This window comes from Lissotriton vulgaris, chromosome 4_1, assembly GCF_964263255.1.
Source record: "Lissotriton vulgaris chromosome 4_1, aLisVul1.2, whole genome shotgun sequence".
NCBI classification, from domain to species: domain Eukaryota; kingdom Metazoa; phylum Chordata; class Amphibia; order Caudata; family Salamandridae; genus Lissotriton; species Lissotriton vulgaris.
Window position 1 is genome coordinate 102,532,731 of NC_141691.1, and position 18,481 is coordinate 102,551,211.

The 18,481-nt window shown below is 46.8% G+C and overlaps 1 protein-coding gene across 1 annotated transcript in view; it reads right to left on the reverse strand.

The window, feature by feature from the left end:
* The window catches only part of LOC147718431 (G protein-coupled receptor 83-like), a 527,091-nt gene that overhangs the window by 397,498 nt on the left and 111,112 nt on the right, over positions 1-18,481 (reverse strand). Inside the window, exon 3 of the mRNA XM_086966719.1 lies at positions 230-363. Coding sequence (XP_086822845.1) covers positions 230-363 — 134 coding nt within the window. The remainder of the gene's footprint in view (positions 1-229; positions 364-18,481) is intronic.

Here is an 18,481-nt window from a genome sequence, read left to right on the forward strand (position 1 = left end):
CTGATCAATACCAGCGACTGCCATAATGTCTCAAAGGGAGAAGGTAAATAAAGCCCCTCTGCATAAGCCCATCTACTTCACAGGAATAAAATATACTTAAATAGAGAAAAACTGACTTGCAGAAAGACTGGAAAACAATGAAAGAAGACTAGTGAACGATATAGAAACAGAGAGAGAGGAGCATGAGAGAGAAAGGAGAACAAGAGAGGGGGACATTGATGCAGCTCACCTGTAGTTGAACTGGAAAAGTTTCTGGTAAATGGCATGCGGGAGGGAGAAACAGGTTGCCATCACCCAGATAACCGAAATACTCAGGACACCTTTTGTGAGTGACATTCGCGGCTTCAGCGGGTTCAGGATAACCTAGGATGCAAGAACAGGCATTTCAAATTTGCAAGTCTATTTTTCCCACCCAGCGCGTGCGACAGCAACACAGTGACATCGCTCCTGCGCTGTATTTGTTGACGACAGTGATAGTAGGTGTTAATGGCTTGACTGTTATCAAATGACAAGGACATTCTGAACTTACCCAGCATCCCCTCTGAGTTTGCAGATTTGGAAATCATTCAAATGGGGCAAGCAGGCTCACAAAATCAGATTTAATCACAACCAAATGTTCTCTGATTCGGTTACAAAACATCAGGACAAATTCAAAGGCTAAAGAAGAAAATAAACTATGTAGGCAAACTCAGCTGAACCCATAATACACCATAAAACGAATATTGCACCAACACGACCTGCTAAACTAATATGTGCACTGTAACACATGCCTGACATTTTCCCAAGTATTATTCTAGAGTATGGCATCAGAGGTTAAAATCAGGCCAATCATGAAAACTGCTTTGTTTGTTGCAGGGCAATGTTGACAAAAGAAGGCAGCACGTGACCAGCTTTGGAGAGTTTACCAGATCCACAGAAGCTCGAGTTGGAAAATGAGGTATCCACTACTACTGGGTCTGACAGCTTCATGGAGGCTTAATGACCACAAGGTCATCCTGGTGTTATCTGGCTCCATGTGCATAATAAAATGATATATACTCAGCCCATATGAAATTGCCAAAAAAACCTGGAAGGAAGCATTCTCATACGGGGCAACACCATCATGGCAGGGCATCCCGGGATGCCTACGGCTTGCCCACTCGCTTGTGCAGCTCTCGCATCCTTTCATGTTTAAATGGGTGCATTGGGATATTGTGCTAGATCATGATGGGACCATGATTTCCATGTGAATGAGACTGTGTGAGGAAACCGTTGGCTTCAAAGAGGAGGGAGAGAGAGTCATCTGTCAGGATTCTGGCCCACATGCATCAAGCATTTTTGGAGTCGCAAACGGTGCGATTCCTTAAAATCGGCCGTATGCGATTCCAAAAATGCTTTTTGGAATGCATCAAGCATTTTTTGAAATCGCAACATTTTTGCGATTTCCAAAAATGCGATTGCTTTTAGGAAATCGCAAATTTGCGATTTCCTAAAAGCAATGCATGAATACTTTTGAAATTGCGAATTCGCAATTAGAGGGACACATTTACCGAGTAGTTGAACTACTCGGTAAATTTGCAAAAAGTGTAACTAACACTTTTAACGCATTTTAAAAGCATTCATGTTACGGACACACATGTCCTTAGGACATGTGTGTGTGCAACATGATGCGAAAAATACATTTCAGGGGTGCAGGGGGGGTTCATTTGAACCCCCCTCACCACCCTTGAAATGCAATCAGGATTTGCGATTTTGAAATTGCGAATTCGCAATTCCCATTCATTCCTATGGGCCTTTTGGCCCATAGGAATGAATGGGAATTGCGATTTCGCAATTTCAAAATCGCATTTTTTTTGCGATTCAGTAGAAATTGCGATTTCTACCGAATTGCAAAAATATTTAAAAAATAATCATGCATAGGCTTTTGCGAATTCTAAATTGCGATTCGCTGTTTATCGCAATTTAGAAGTCGCAAAAGCCGAGATTGATGCATGTGGGCCTCTGTATCTAGCTTTACATAAATGTGGATCCTAAACACAAATTTACAAAAATATCATTCCATAAGATATAGATTCTATTTTATTAACTCCAATGGGGTGATACTTATGTCATATGATATACTGATAATAATATTCGGGTACCACACCCTATAGAGGAAATGCACTGCACCCCAGCACCTGGTCTTGTGTGCAGGCACAAAGATCATACAGTTCAAAGAAGAGCCTTTGGGCAAAAACATTTAGCAGTCAGGCTTCTTAGGGGAAAAATGCACCAAAGTTCTAAGCATCCAATCAGAATTCGAATGAAAATCTATCAGCAACATTTTATTATAAATATCCATCATAACTTGTTGCAACGAAAAAATTTGATAAAAATAATTCTTTACAGAAAGATTTTATGACAAAAAATGATCTCTGAATGTAAAAATACTTACTGTGCCATAACAATATCATAACGAAGATATGCTATATATATCGACAAGGTAACTATATATAGATACGTATAGGTTTACTATAACCTAATCCAAATTTATGTATCTTGGCAAGCTATCTATCTATAAGATACGGGACTGTTTTGCGTGCGGACATTGACTGTTATAGTACGTGGGTCATTCCTGTCCATTTAAACCCAATTTCTTTTTCTTTTCTGCTCTCCTTCATTGCTGTTATATCTGTACACTTCAATGCACGGTACCTATGTTTCCTACCTAACCTCTTCCTATATCTGTTCACCGACCCACATGTATCCGCAATTCTTACTCAGAATTATGAAGATATAATGAAATGTGTCCTTCGTTTGTGTCAAACTTTAAATCACGTTGTGCATCACGGGGTATTTAATTTATTTAATCACAATGATGTGCTAACATTGATGAAGCCCAGGTGGCCGAAACACGTTTGTTAGCCAAGGCGAGACGCTGTATTTACAATAAATATATTCTTTAATCAGCCTTGAGTGCCCATCGTTTCTTGGTGAAAATGATGTTTTCGCGAGTCCGTCCTCGCCTACTGGAAGCACCCGCTATGTAGTGAGTGGTAGTTGTGACGGAATATGTATATATTAAAAGTGTTACCCAAAAATTGAACCTGCATTCAGCAAGGGATGATTCATCAGGAATTTGACTTTCAAGCCGACATTTCATTCCAAGCAGTTTCCAAACCCTGACGCGTTTCAGAGCACCAGTTCTTTCATCAGAGGCTTGCTAGCAGTACACAGAAGCAGTAACACTTCTATTGTGGATAAGCAGGACATGAAGAAGTATGACTTCAAATTAGGTGGGATGAAGAACATTGAATACCAACAATGCAAAATAAAACATTGCAACTGAACTTTGGTGAACCCCAAGTGGGGAACGCTGCTTTTCATTATCATTTGTTTAGACTCGAGGATCGGAGAGTTAAAGCCTTTATGCATGTTACAAATTGAATACAATTGTATGCAAGACTGGAATACAGGGAGTGCATGAAACTCTCTACATATGAGCTCCAAAATTACACCAGGTGCCTCCTGTGAAGCGGGAGAAGCTTCTAGAGGTTTCCTTTTGAAGTGCGCAGGTTTTCTGCCTCCCTGCCATAGTTCCAGACTAACTACAGGGGGTAATTAATAATAATAATAATAATAATCCACATTTGTAAAGCGCACAATCACCCGTAAGGGTCTCTAGGCGCTGGGGGCCGTCAGGAAGATTAAGCAAGCTATTGCCCAGAGTCACATGGTGCTGGGCTAATCTGCCGCCGGCCCTGGGGATCGAACCGTGATCCCCAGATTCCAGCGTCAGTCACCCTGGCCGCGGCGGTGTACTAACTATTTTTAAACACAAATATTTTGTGCTGAAGAATAAAATTAAATGTATATTCTAAGTGAGACCTCATTATGTCTCCATATACAGTTACCTGGAATTATCAACAGGAGCCTTCCAGACAATACTTTGATTTAAAGACTATTACACCAAGGTAAATCTTTGGGACTTATCTCTGGTCCTTATTGTTTTATCTAGGGTGAACTATACACTGATACTATCACAAATTATTTGTAGGTACTAACACACCATGATGCACATATGAAGTACTGTGCCCTCCCAACATGAGTGAGGAGAAAATCTTATATTAAGGTAAACAATTTCTTCTCTAACACAGGTAATGGTTAGAGAATTGCCAATCATCAGACCTAGATAAATTCTAGGTATCATTTGTTTTACAGGAGACTATATGGGAAGTTGGAACTATGGACCACCTCCTCTTGCTCTCTCATTTTTGAAGGGTAAGAAATAAGACCCATTCATGGGCTATGGTCTCGTAATTAATCTCATCCACCACGGTTAGTAATCTCCAATTTTATTTTTCGTAGGGTTATTATTATCCCTTGGTTGCCCCCATTTGTTTTTCCAGTCCTGATGAAGACTCGCAATCCCCAGGTTTAAATTACCGTTTGGGCATAAGACGAGTCGAAACGTCGACGGTATCTTCATTTAACCTTGGACCAACTATTAAAGAACTCTATATAGTGCAAAAAACCCTAAGACATATATGTCTGTTTGTAACAGTGTCCTGATTGAAAAAAGTTCAAAAGGTTTGGCCAGGGTCTCAATACGGCAAATCATATGTCCGATATTGTTTGTCAAAGAATGTGAATAATTTTTTGTCCACTAGTTTGATTTTTCCTTTCTGTTCACCTGTTTCACACTCCTGATCACTAAGCATGGGCGAATTTTGCGAATTTGCGATCCGTGAATTTGCGTATTTGCGTATTCGCGATCCGCAAAATTCGCGAATTTGTGCGAATTTTTGTTTTTTTGCGTGTTCGCGGGGTTTTTTGCGTGTTCGCGGGGTTTTTTGCGTCTTCGCGGGACTTTTTGCGTCTTCGCGAGCCGCTTGCATAGCGAAGTTACCCATGCAGTCGTTTATGGGAGAGGGAGAGAGAGATAGATAGATAGATAGATAGATAGATAGATAGATAGATAGATAGATAGAAAGAGAGAGAAAGAGAGGGAACGAGAGAGGGAGAGAGAGAACGAGAGAAAGAAAGAAGGGCCAGATTCCTGAGTTGCCCCTACAGAACATACAGCTTTTTATTTTTAGCAAAATGCATATGAAAATTGTGCTGTAAAGGTCTCTTTTAGTTTAACCCCTCCTAACAACTCAAAATGGGTGTATTTGCCATCCTCTCCCTTCTTCCTGTTTTTTATATCTGTAAGTGCTTCCTGATGAGGTTTAATTCCTTGGACAGGTGCCTTGTTGCCTACTTGTAAATATTCTCTGACCCTGCTTCAAGGGTCAGAGCAGAGTCAGAGAATAGTTGCAAGTAGGCAACGAGGCGCCAGGAAGCAATTAGCAGCAGGTGTCCAAGTTGAAGTTAATTTGTTTGTAACCCTTTTGTAAAAGGTTACAAAGAAATTAGGTTCAACTTTTGCACCTGCTGCTGTAACCCTTGCTTGGCTGAAAATTCGTCCCCGCTGATACGCGGATTTTACCACGATTTCGCGACATTCGCGGTTCGCGAAATCGCGGAAAATCCGCAAATTTGCCAGCGAAACGGATTTTACACCCACCCTTACTGATCACTCTTTTTCTTTGCACGTTTCCCCTCTTGGGCAACCTCTGTGTTTTTATCAATTTTGAAATGAGATATTGTGTATAAAAATGAACTGTCAAAAAACAAAAAATGAAAAATAAGTTAATAAATTAAAAATAATTTCTTTAACCGTGGTGGAGGTTTATCTTATGGTACTAAGTTACTTGAGTACAATAGAGCAGACTGGTTGTGGTTGCTCTTCATATAAAATACTGTGGGTACTACAATTGATTAAGTCAATCAGTACAATTAATAGGTCTAGGACCATTGTTTTTTCTATATAACTACAGGGGATAAGCAGCCCTTTGTGTGGAGGTAGGGACGCTTGTATTTCTACTTACCCTGCCGTGAGGGCAACGGCTCCTGCACCAGATCCAGGGAAACGCCGTGACGGGAACGGCTGCTTGTAACGCCGCAACACCGCCAACAGCCACCGGGGGCCATAAACTACACCTCCCAGGTGCCCCGGCGGCCAAGTCGCATCCCTGACGCCAGCTTTGCGCCCGGAGGCGCCAGAAAAGAGAGGAGCGCCGAGCGCTCTTTGGGACGCTTGTATTTCTACTTACCCTGCCGTGAGGGCAACGGCTCCTGCACCAGATCCAGGGAAACGCCGTGACGGGAACGGCTGCTTGTAACGCCGCAACACCGCCAACAGCCACCGGGGGCCATAAACTACACCTCCCAGGTGCCCCGGCGGCCAAGTCGCGTCCCTGACGCCAGCTTTGCGCCCGGAGGAGCCAGAAAAGAGAGGAGCGCCGAGCGCTCTTTGGGACGCTTGTATTTCTACTTACCCTGCCGTGAGGGCAACGGCTCCTGCACCAGATCCAGGGAAACGCCGTGACGGGAACGGCTGCTTGTAACGCCGCAACACCGCCAACAGCCACCGGGGGCCATAAACTACACCTCCCAGGTGCCCCGGCGGCCAAGTCGCGTCCCTGACGCCAGCTTTGCGCCCGGAGGCGCCAGAAAAGAGAGGAGCGCCGAGCGCTCTTTGGGACGCTTGTATTTCTACTTACCCTGCCGTGAGGGCAACGACTCCTGCACCAGATCCAGGGAAACGCCGTGACGGGAACGGCTGTTTGTAACGCCGCAACACCGCCAACAGCCACCGGGGGCCATAAACTACACCTCCCAGGTGCCCCGGCGGCCAAGTCGCGTCCCTGACGCCAGCTTTGCGCCCGGAGGCGCCAGAAAAGAGAGGAGCGCCGAGCGCTCTTTGGGACGCTTGTATTTCTACTTACCCTGCCGTGAGGGCAACGGCTCCTGCACCAGATCCAGGGAAACGCCGTGACGGGAACGGCTGCTTGTAACGCCGCAACACCGCCAACAGCCACCGGGGGCCATAAACTACACCTCCCAGGTGCCCCGGCGGCCAAGTCGCGTCCCTGACGCCAGCTTTGCGCCCGGAGGCGCCAGAAAAGAGAGGAGTGCCTCTCGTCACCCGAGTCGCGCGCGGGAGCAGCCGGGCGAAGCCCGGGCAAAGGGCGGGCCCTCTGTGGCCCTCAGGGGACTGAAGGAGACTGGACTGGGCCTGGACCCTTATTTTTTCCCCTTGTGGACCATTTCCGCGCCTGGAGCGTGTAAGACATCTGATCTTTTTTAATACTGAGCTGTATAGGTTGTTTTAACACGTAGTGCTTAGATTGAAGGGTATCTGTTTGCAAGTATTAATTCTATTAACATTCATAATGTCTAAATCCAAAAATGATAAGGCACAGGTGGGTCCCGCTACTCTTGATAATTTCCTGGTTAGGAAAGTAAACCAGATAAATAATAACAGGCGTGCATCACTGGGGAAAAACTCTGTGGTAGGGGAAATGTCTGAAAACTCCCCTATCAGCCCGTTACAAGGATGTGTAATTAACTCGTCTGATGTCATTTCTATTGACCCTCCAGTATCCACTTTAGTTAACGTGGAGGCTCATTCTGACCCTCAGGTGCTGTTATGTCCTGATACTAGTGTGTTACATGAGCCCCAACCAGAAACCAGGGCTATAAGATCTTGTAGAACTCTCTCTCAAAGGGTAAATGGGAAGCAAAATAAGTCTAAAAAGAAAGATGGTAATGCAATTATTAGTCCTGCAATACCAATCCCTTTTGTTTTTACGGGCACTAACAATGATGGTAATGGAAATGGTGTAAGCATAACTCCTGATTTTCTAGCTTCACTTATAAAAAATCTAGAAGCTTCTTTGACAACTAAAATGGAGGAGCTCATTAAACCATTAACGAGTAAGATAGATAACCTAGCAAAGGAAGTGACAAGGCTGGGTGGTCTGCTATCAGCAAAGACTAGTGTCACATCTTGTGGAAGTGTACCCTCTGGGAGGAAAGGTTTAGAACTTGCCGATATCAACGATACATGTAATAAGGCAAGGGGGAATGCTGCTGTTGCAGTGGCCACTGGTTCTGAAACCCCTATTCGTCCAGATATCCCTGTGGCAGCGGCTCCGTCGATACCATCCACAAAGCAAATAACCAGTAGAGTACCCAGACCCCCGAGGTACAATCGCTATCTTAATTTACCACCAGATTGTGCTCCGTTTGTGGCTGTACTAACTAATGTGCCCCCCTGCGGGACTCATCCCGCATCTCCTTTTGATGAATCCGAATCCTCTTTGAAAAATAAAACTGTGTCTTGGCTCAATAAAAACTGCGGGTTCCCTGTTTTATACTCGGACCAAATTATGACAGTAAGACGTGTAAATTGGGTAGGGCCGTCAAAAAAGACTGGGACAGGGGACTGTATAGTCATAAATTTTAAACACCCCCAGCACGTGGCAACTATCCTTTTGAGAGCTTCTGCATTGGTATATAACATGAATAGTATTTGTGTACGCCCCTTGGGTTATTTTTATGCACATCTGTGTAAACCTACACCACAACAGAATTTAACCAGGCGGGGGTTTGAACCCTATACTCCTGTTCAGGAGTCTCAGTTTTTCTATAATGTTACTAACCCTTGTGGGTCAGGGGGGCCTATTAGAAGTCATAACAGGAGTCCAAGTGACGGTCATCATCAATTTGGGCTGAATCTAATTACACAGAATAGATTCGAAATGTTATCCGGTCTGGAGCAGTGTGACTGACTGGGGGCACCTGCGGCTCAGATTACTAGGGCTTCAGGTGAAACTACAAATTCTTTGAACCCGGAGGGTAAAACTTCAGGAAACCTTGTTGTCTCCTGGAATATTGCTGGTCTTGCGGCCAAAATGTCCGATGTAAACTGGGTTACCTACATTAAGCAGTTTTCTATTATTTGTCTCCAAGAGACCTGGGAGTTGGGCTGTAATCTGTTTTTAGAAGGGTATAAGGCCTTCTTTGTGCCGGCCGTGCCTTCATTGCGGGGAAGGCCCAAGGGGGGTCTTGTAGTCTTTGTCTCCATATTGATACCATGCGAAGTACGGAGACTGGTAGCTCAGCACAGGGGTCATGGGACTAATTCTATCTGGTGGTAATGTTCTTGTGGGACTGGTGAATTTTTACAATGCTGCTTTTGATAGTGCAGGTTTGAATCATATCCATGCTCTTAATTCTTTTGTCTCTAATTTTATGGAAAAAGTGGGCCATAACCTCATGATTTTGGGGGATTTTAATCTGCATCCATGTGTAGATCCTTTACACAAGTGTTTATCAGAAATGATCTTTGCTCGTGCGGATTGTCTGCATATGGAGCACACCATAGAGGGGGAAATGTGTAATTACTTAATGAATGACCTTGACCTCTCTTTGGCTATGTCCTTAAAGGACCCTTCATACTGTTTTGATATCCCTACTTTTAAGGGACATGGCAGGGGTACCTTCATTGACCATATACTTGTCTCTAGGACTATGCAAACTTTTCTAGATTCTTTCTGTATCCTCCCTAGTGAATTTAGTGACCATAATCCTGTCACAATCTGTTTGAACTGGTCCATGGGGAAAAAATTGTTCTAAAAGTACTGTCCAAGGAAGCTTGGGCACAACAGATGGGAGGAGGCGGTTAAAATGGTCAATTGACTCCGCAGATGCACTCTACAAAGACATCTCTGAAGGGTGTGCTGAGGACATTGACGTCTGTATCAACGGGGGAGGTGAACCTAAATTAGTTCTAGAGGCTTATCAAAATATAGCGGAGAAGGTGTCAGCGTTCTTATCTGTTCCTAATAAAACCCAGGTAAAAGTAGGACCGAGATGGTTTAGCCATGATTGCACCGTAGCTGCTCGCAAATTGAGGCTTGCTTTGTCAGCTTCCCCGAGGGATCGGGAGGTTGTAAAACTCTGTAGAAAGGAATATAAGGCTATTACTATCTCCCGTAAGGAGCTACTGAGGAAAGAGGCGTGGGAGGAATTGCTTGACCCCTCCACCCTGAATAGCAGCACCAAATTCTGGGCTTTGGTTAAGAAACCTTTCTTGATCGAGGACCCTGATGACGGAATTGTTTGCTGTATAAACAAAAAGGAATGGGAAGGCCATTTTAAAAGTTTATATTATTCTGATAATTCTGGATCTATGGCTGTTGCCCCCTATGATAGGGTTACCCCTATTATTTTTAACAAAAGTGAGGTCTTGGCTGCCGTAATGGGCCTCACTGCTAATAAAGCGCCAGGGCCTGACGGAATACCCCCGGATCTTTTCAAGTCTGATCCAGCCTTTTGGGCTCCCATTCTGGTTGCCGTATTTAATGCAGCGGCCGCAGTGGGGTGTCCAGAATCTTGGGGACTATCAACTATAGGTGCTCTTCGGGACCCGCAGCTGTGGTATTCCCGGCGTATGCTCGGACTGCACTTGCTGTAACCCTCCGCTCGGCTGGGCGGTTTCTGTTGTGCTGGGGCAGGCGGGGAAGCTGCATCGGCGTTTGACGAAAGATTTGAAAAACCACACGCTGAATTTCGGTGCAGCGGTGAACTCGGATGCTCGGCTGCTTGGGGAAAGCTTTGAAAGCTTTGAAAACCACACGCTGAATTTCGGTGCAGCGGGGAACTCGGATGCTCGGCTGCTTGGGGAAAGCTTTGAAAGCTGCCGCTCGTGTAAGGAGTGAGACTGCGGACTTTGCCTGCGGCCATACCTGGGACTTCTACATTCACGGAGCCCTCCAGTAACCCTTCACTGTGACCTGGGAGCAATCGGCTCGGTTACCAACCCCGAGGGAGAGAGACAAAGGCCACCAGCACAGGGAGCGGGACTGCGAGGACCAGAAGTGCTTGCGCCGTCCACCGCGCGCACCTGGTTCCTCTTCCCGCCCCCTCCTCCCTCTGACCTTCCTGTGGGCAGAAATACTCCTCGCGGCCCCCGCTGGCGCGGGTGCCGCTCGTGTAAGGAGTGAGACTGCGGACTTTGCCTGCGGCCATACCTGGGACTTCTACATTCACGGAGCCCTCCAGTAACCCTTCACTGTGACCTGGGAGCAATCGGCTCGGTTACCAACCCCGAGGGAGAGAGACAAAGGCCACCAGCACAGGGAGCGGGACTGCGAGGACCAGAAGTGCTTGCGCCGTCCACCGCGCGCACCTGGTTCCTCTTCCCGCCCCCTCCTCCCTCTGACCTTCCTGTGGGCAGAAATACTCCTCGCGGCCCCCGCTGGCGCGGGTGCCGCTCGTGTAAGGAGTGAGACTGCGGACTTTGCCTGCGGCCATACCTGGGACTTCTACATTCACGGAGCCCTCCAGTAACCCTTCACTGTGACCTGGGAGCAATTGGCTCGGTTACCAACCCCGAGGGAGAGAGACAAAGGCCACCAGCACAGGGAGCGGGACTGCGAGGACCAGAAGTGCTTGCGCCGTCCACCGCGCGCACCTGGTTCCTCTTCCCGCCCCCTCCTCCCTCTGTCCTTCCTGTGGGCAGAAATACTCCTCGCGGCCCCCGCTGGCGCGGGTGCCGCTCGTGTAAGGAGTGAGACTGCGGACTTTGCCTGCGGCCATACCTGGGACTTCTACATTCACGGAGCCCTCCAGTAACCCTTCACTGTGACCTGGGAGCAATCGGCTCGGTTACCAACCCCGAGGGAGAGAGACAAAGGCCACCAGCACAGGGAACGGGACTGCGAGGACCAGAAGTGCTTGCGCCGTCCACCGCGCGCACCTGGTTCCTCTTCCCGCCCCCTCCTCTCCTCCGCTATTTCAGCTCCGCCCAGAACGCGAACGCGGGACGCGCGCGGACGAAGAAGCGGGCGAAGACCGGGCAAAGAGCGGGCCGTTCGAGGACTGAGCGGACTGGACTGGCAACTCCTCTTTCGCCCCGCATACCATCTCCAACCCCAATCCAGGACTACAAACTACCGCGACCCCTTCTCCCTCCCTCTCCCAGTGTTACTACTTTTCTCCATCTCCTTAAGGCATGAGCTCTAGGATGACTAGGAGCAAAGCCTCCAAAAGTGGCCACCCGATTAGTGGCCCTATGGACGACTTCATTACCCGCACTAATATCGCTATAGATCAGGAAATATCGAAACTCCAAGCCAGGGTATCCCTAGAGCTGGGTGCCGCTAGAAGGCTGTCGGAAATTATTGCCACTTCCAAAAAATCTTCCCTAGGCCCCATAGCTGCAGCTATCACCCCAGAGCGAACTACCATTCCCAGGTGTGTTGTCACACAGGTTGAGGTCCATCCGACCCCGCCCCCTCTGACTCTTATTCCACCTCCCGCCCAACTACCTAAACTAATCGAAGTGGGTGTACCCGCCACTTCTTGCACCCAGAATGCAAGCGCTAAATTTCCATCTCCGATGACATTTAATGCCCCTGGCGCAATCCTACCTAAACGGAAACACCGTTCTCGCTCCGCTTATTCGCGGAAGAAGGCAAAGATTGCGGTGTCTCATGATTTAGCAGGAATAGATGGCGTAGTCAGCACCACTCAGGGTGTACAGGTTCCTGTGGTACAGCCCGTAATGGAGGGGGGGGGGGGGGTTAACCACCAAGTCAGCCCCTGAGCAGGTCACCTTGATTTCTGAAGATGAGGGCCCGCGGGTAGATGGTTTGGCCAACAACGATAGAGAATTCATTGATCTAGTGTGGGAAACTCTAAAAAAACTCCTCTCCCCTCTAGACCTCAGACTCTCAAGGATCGAAAATAATTTACTTGAAATGGAAAAGAGTATTATTGCTCTTGCCACTCTCGGCCTGAGAAGTCTTGAGAATAAGGTTGATCCAGACACTATTATATCACCTCTAGTTTCAACACCACAAGCCCCTCAACCTCTCCCTATAATCCCTACCACTCGCCCGGTCCCCAAACCAAGGACAGTGCCTGTGGATCAAATTTTAACTGGTACAAACCCCAAGGCCTCTAAACGCGCCCCTTCACACCACCCTGCAAATCCCAAACCTGGAGCCATCCCCAAAAATCATTCTGGCGACAAGGGCTACCAGCCTACTCAGGATCCCCCAGTCAAGAGCAACTTTAGAGGGGGCTACATTGACCTCCCACCTGAGGCCAATGACTTTGTGGTTGTCCTAACGGGTGTTCCTCAGATTGGTAACGACCAATATGAGAATCATTGGTCCTTGAAAAATAAAATAATGCATTGGCTTAATGTCAATAGACCAATTCCCAATGGCCATAGAAGTAGAGTCTTGATGGTACGTAGAACCCCATGGGTAGGTCAAACGAGAAAGAGCAACCCTGGGGATTGTATAGTTGTAACATTTGACGACCCTCACGCAGCACAGCATATATGCTCGTGGCCCTGTAGTGAAGGATCATCTGTCATCCCCAGGCCATTGTCCTTTTTCTATCCTCCACGCCCTACATATAACCAATTAAACAACTGGTCACTTGTTAACCACCAAGCTAGGAGAAGCCGCCCTAACAATCGTGTGGATCCCTATCCAAACTGGAACGGGTTCCCCACTTCAAATAGATTTGGAGGCCTGGAGGAAGTAGATTGACTCCCCAGGGACCTGGAAGCTGAAGGCCCCCCCCGTTTCTCCTTGTGGTGGTAGGGATGCCCTAGTCATCGACCTCCCTCCTGACCTGGCTAGAACATCAAGCAGCCCATCTCGGGAGGGTGGACCGAGGACTATGAGCAAGGTCGTTCCAGTCGATCTGACCCCAGGTGATTCTTGCCCAGGTAGTAGGAAGGTCCAGTTGGTTCCCCTTCATACTTCTCCTCTGCCTCCTACACAAGCCATGCTAGCGCCAAACCATGCGTTGGAGGATACTACGACCTCTAACATCCTTCAAAACGAGCCCTTAGATAGTTTTCCTGCAGAGGCTGTGGTCTCCACATTCGAACCTGCCCACTCCGCTGTTTATTCTTCTATAGAGGCGCCAGTGCTAAAGATTTTAAGCTGGAATGTGGCAGGGCTTGTCCGCAACCTCGATAACCCAGAATGGAATGCGTTTCTTGAGCCTTACAACATCTGTATCCTGCAAGAAACATGGTCACAGGAACCAAAACATAGGGTAGGCTTCGCAACCTACTTTGTTCCAGCTCTTCAGCAAAGTGGATCTAAGGGCCGACCATCGGGAGGCCTTTTAATATGGGTCAGCATTGCTTTGGGCCTGAAAGTAAGTTCTAGGCCCACTAAATCTCCTGACCTACAGAGAATTTCAATCCACTGCGAAGGTGGGAGGATTTTAGAGGTTTTTAACCTCTACCTGAGAGGCGCTAGGAATGGGTCATCAAACCTACCATCGACAGGCCTAAGTAATGACCTGGCTGCTTGCAAAATTGACTCCTATGTTCTCCTTGCAGGCGATTTCAACTGCTGTTTCGAGCCATTGGCAAAGGAGGACATTTTGGAATCCTTCGACGAGGACACAAAAAGAGGAATTCCGATATTGACTCTTGATCCAATCCCAAAATGGACGCAAAGTGCGATAGACATAAATGCACTTTGCATGGAGCACAATTTGCGTTCGACGAATGGTCGTTCCAATTCGGATCCTGAAGGCGCCCATACTTACAACAGGACTGGCCACACCTCCAGAATTGATTTTATCATGTTGAACTACAATCTTTGGCCTCTCCATAATGACATGGAGGTTATTGTTTCTACCGACAGCGACCATAACCCCCTCTCTTTAACTCTTATTTCCCCGTGGCAGACAAAGAAGCAGGATAAGCCCCCCCATATCTGGAAATCATCTCATAATGTTGCTCCGACAAACTGCAGCAGGCGCTTGAAGTGGGCTAAAGTCAAAGCAGACGAGGGCAGACTGTTGCAAGCTGGGGCCATTTTGTCTGGGGTGGAGTCTCAGCTCGATGTTTTATGCTCATCTAGCCTAAATGTGTTACCCTTATTTATAGAGACCATAGAAGTGCTGAGTGATCTGTTTGTTATCCCTCAACCTAAGGTCAGGTCTGCTGCTAATAGTGTCCCTAAGGCTGAAGATAAATGGTACTCTGCCAAATGTAGAGCTGCAAAGAAGGACCTTATCTATGCAGTAAAAAATAGGGACCCAGTGACCATCAGTTCCGCAAGGAAATCTTACAAAAAAGCGGTGGCTGAGGCGAAGGAGATTCATGAAAATCACTTTTGGCGGGAGTTAACTGAGGCAAGCAATAGGAAGGACTCTAAGGGGTTCTGGGATCTCTTGAGAGCAAGAAACAAGCCCATTGATCAGCAGTTAACCTGCAACATTCCCGGCGATGTATGGTTTGCCCATTTTTCCAAATTATACTCTGCTACACCGGGGGAAACTCCCCCTCAAGGCTCCACGATCTGCCCAACAACTATTCCTCTTGTCATCGTCGACCCCTTCACTACCCAGGAGGTCGAAAGGGCAATTAGTGGTATTGTTTCTAACAAGGCTCCAGGCCCGGACGGGATTCCTGGTGATCTGCTGAAGTCCCACCCAGCAGTATGGGGTAGATTAATTGCCACACTCTTAAATGAGGTTCTACTGGGAGGCTCCTTTCCGGTCTCTTGGAAAGGCGCTGAAGTGGTGCCAATCTTTAAGAAAGGCAGCAGGGATGATCCAGCCAACTATCGTCCCATCAGTTTGCTGGATTCAACCCAAAAGGTGGCAGGAAAAGTGGTACTGGGCAGGATTTTGCAGTGGATCGACGAGGAAAAGATCCTGTCTGACTTTCAGGCAGGATTCAGATAAGGGACAGGCACCATCGAGCAGACATTCCGTCTCCTAATGCTTTACTGGAAAGTAGTGGTGCTGGGAGGGGGCAGTTTGTATTTAGTCTTCATTGACTTGCGTACTGCCTTCGACCTGGTCCCACGGGCACTACTTTGGAACGTCCTCGATGGTCTAGGCCTACCCCCCTACTTGCTGTCCCTGCTCAGGAAATTCCATGAGGACAATTTCGCCCAGATCAGATGGGGTGTCCAGGGAGAAAAAACATCTCGAATCCCAGTAGACAGGGGCGTCCGCCAGGGATGTGTGCTCGCCCCCACTCTGTTCTCTCTTTATGTCAATGGAGTGGTGGAGCACCTGCTACAACATCCTGCAGATGCACCTACCCTGGCGGGCATAAAAGTGCCCACGCTCCTGTTTGCGGACGACACCCTTCTGATATCTAAATCTCCAGCGGGCATCCAGAAATTGCTCACTTCCTTCAAATCCTTCTGCGACTCCAAGGGACTTGCAATAAACATAGGTAAGACAAAATTCCTTGTCCTCAACCCCCCCAAGAAATCCGTTATTCCTCCTGTCTTAGACTCTATCCCTCTGGAAAGAGTCAAAGAATTCGATTATTTAGGAATACGCCTCAGCGATACCATGACCTGGAAAGCTCACCACCAGAAGGTATTTCTGACTCACAAAAGGGCTACTGGAGCCTTGCTTAAAGAGCAGCGAGCCTCATCTTTAAAACCAATAGGGGCACTGATTGATATCTATAGAGCAAGGGTTGTGAGCGCAGCCCTGTATGGGGCTGAACTGTGGGGTTTACAGAGAGTTGATACCCTGGCCCATCTCGAAAACAACTTTCATAAAGATCTGATGAGGCTACCTCACAGTACCCCCACAATCCCTCTCTTGTTAGATACAGGCACACGCCCAATTTGTGAGCAAGCAAAATTGCGTCCCTTGCTACTCTGGTCTCGGATATGGAATGTCCCTGAACTCTGTAGCTCGGATGCCCTAAGAGATCTTTTGTCGCTCCCAGGCTGTAATAAGGTACCCTGGTTGAGGGAAGTCAAATTTCTGCTCTACGAGCTGGGTTTGGGAGATGCCTGGGTCAACAAAACCGCACCCCCCAAACAGTTACTTAAGAAGGTGTATTGGCTCTGGGTAGATAATAAGCGAATGACTAACCCCAACCATTGTAAATCTGTCGTCCAGTTCTTGCTAGTTAAGGAGTTACCTTATAGGGAACCCTATCTGGACCAAATCCATAACTCTGGAGACCGATCGCTGTATTTTAAGTTTAGGGTGGGTGTGCTCCCTTTAGGACTATTCACTTCCTCTTGGAACCCTCCGCATCAAACGCTCCCTTATTGCCCGTTTTGTGATACAAAGGTCGAATCTGTCGCCCATTTTTTGTTTGAGTGTGGAATTTATGCAGCGCCAAGATCGAAATGGCTGAAGCCCCTGTGTAAGACTTTGGGAACAAGGTCACATGTTGAAGCCCTACGCATATTGCGCTCAGATGCACGCCCGTTTTTTGCATGTTGCATGGCGAAATTCTTAGGTTGGGCTTGGCGCTTAAGAACTTCAAGGTTGTTGCTGCTCCAGTAAGTGTCCCTTGATAAAACTAAATTTCATGCTGGTGTATATATGGAAAAGGTTATTATTATCTGCACACTTGTTTTTAACGCTTTTATCCCTTGAATCTTAAAGCATTATACTGTATATTCTGTATTGTTTTTATTTGATGTTGTACTGCTTTTATGATACGTACTGTATCGAAATAAAGTTATTACTTACTATAGTCCCCGTATTTAAGAAGGGAGATAGGGGAAGTTCACTTTGCTATCGACCCATATCCCTAATCGATTCAATGGTTAAGATCATGGGGAGAGTTATACTTCAACGCCTAATAAGTTGGTCGAATGAAAACCACATCCTGTCAATCTCTCAATATGGTTTTTGTGAGGGGCGCTCAACCATAACTCAGTGTCTCAACCTGTTCCTTATTCTGAATAAATATACTGTTGTTCAGAAGGGAGCAATACATCTTGCCTTCATGGATCTGTCCTCAGCCTTTGACTGTGTCAACAGGGGGAGGCTGTGGAGGACCATGAAGGACAAGGGAATAGATGGGGGTATTGTGGCGTTCCTAGCGGATCTGCACAATGAAACAAGAGCCAATGTGAGGTATTCTTCGACTGGGGAAACCACGGGTTGTTTTCCAATTAATAAAGGTGTACGTGAGGGGTGCATTATGGCTCCTTACCTTTTTAATTTTTATATAAATGACCTGGAGGCTGATTTACAGGAAATAAAATCTGATTGTCCTAGGGCGGGTGCGAGGGGTATTCCTCTGCTTTTATATGCCGATGATGCAGTCTTAATTTCACGAACTGAATTAGGTCTTCAGGCACTTTTGATTGGATTTAATAAATTTATGTCTGATAGGGACCTTACGGTCAACAATTCAAAATCTTTTATAATGCATGTCGGCCGTCAACCTAAGAAGAAGTTCAATTTTAAATTGAATGATGTTCCGATACCCATCACCCAGATGTTTTCCTACCTGGGTGTCTTATTTGATACAAAAATGAGTTGGGCCCCACATCTGGCCAAGAAGAAGGGGCAATGTCCAGGGTAAACGCTTCTATCTTCAATTTTGCCTCTAAATTAGGAAAAAAGCCAAACGGGGCTATGATGAAATTATACAACGCTAAATCCATAGCCACTGCAGTGTACGGAAGCGAGATTTGGGGCTACACAAACAGTGATCAACTTCAAATAGTTGAAAATAAATTTTTAAAACGTCTGTTGTGTGTCCCTGGGAGCACACCGAATTTAGCTGCTCATGAAGAACTTGGCTGTTTACATTTATCGGACATTGTTGGACTGAAACCGTTGTTGTTATTATTATTTATTA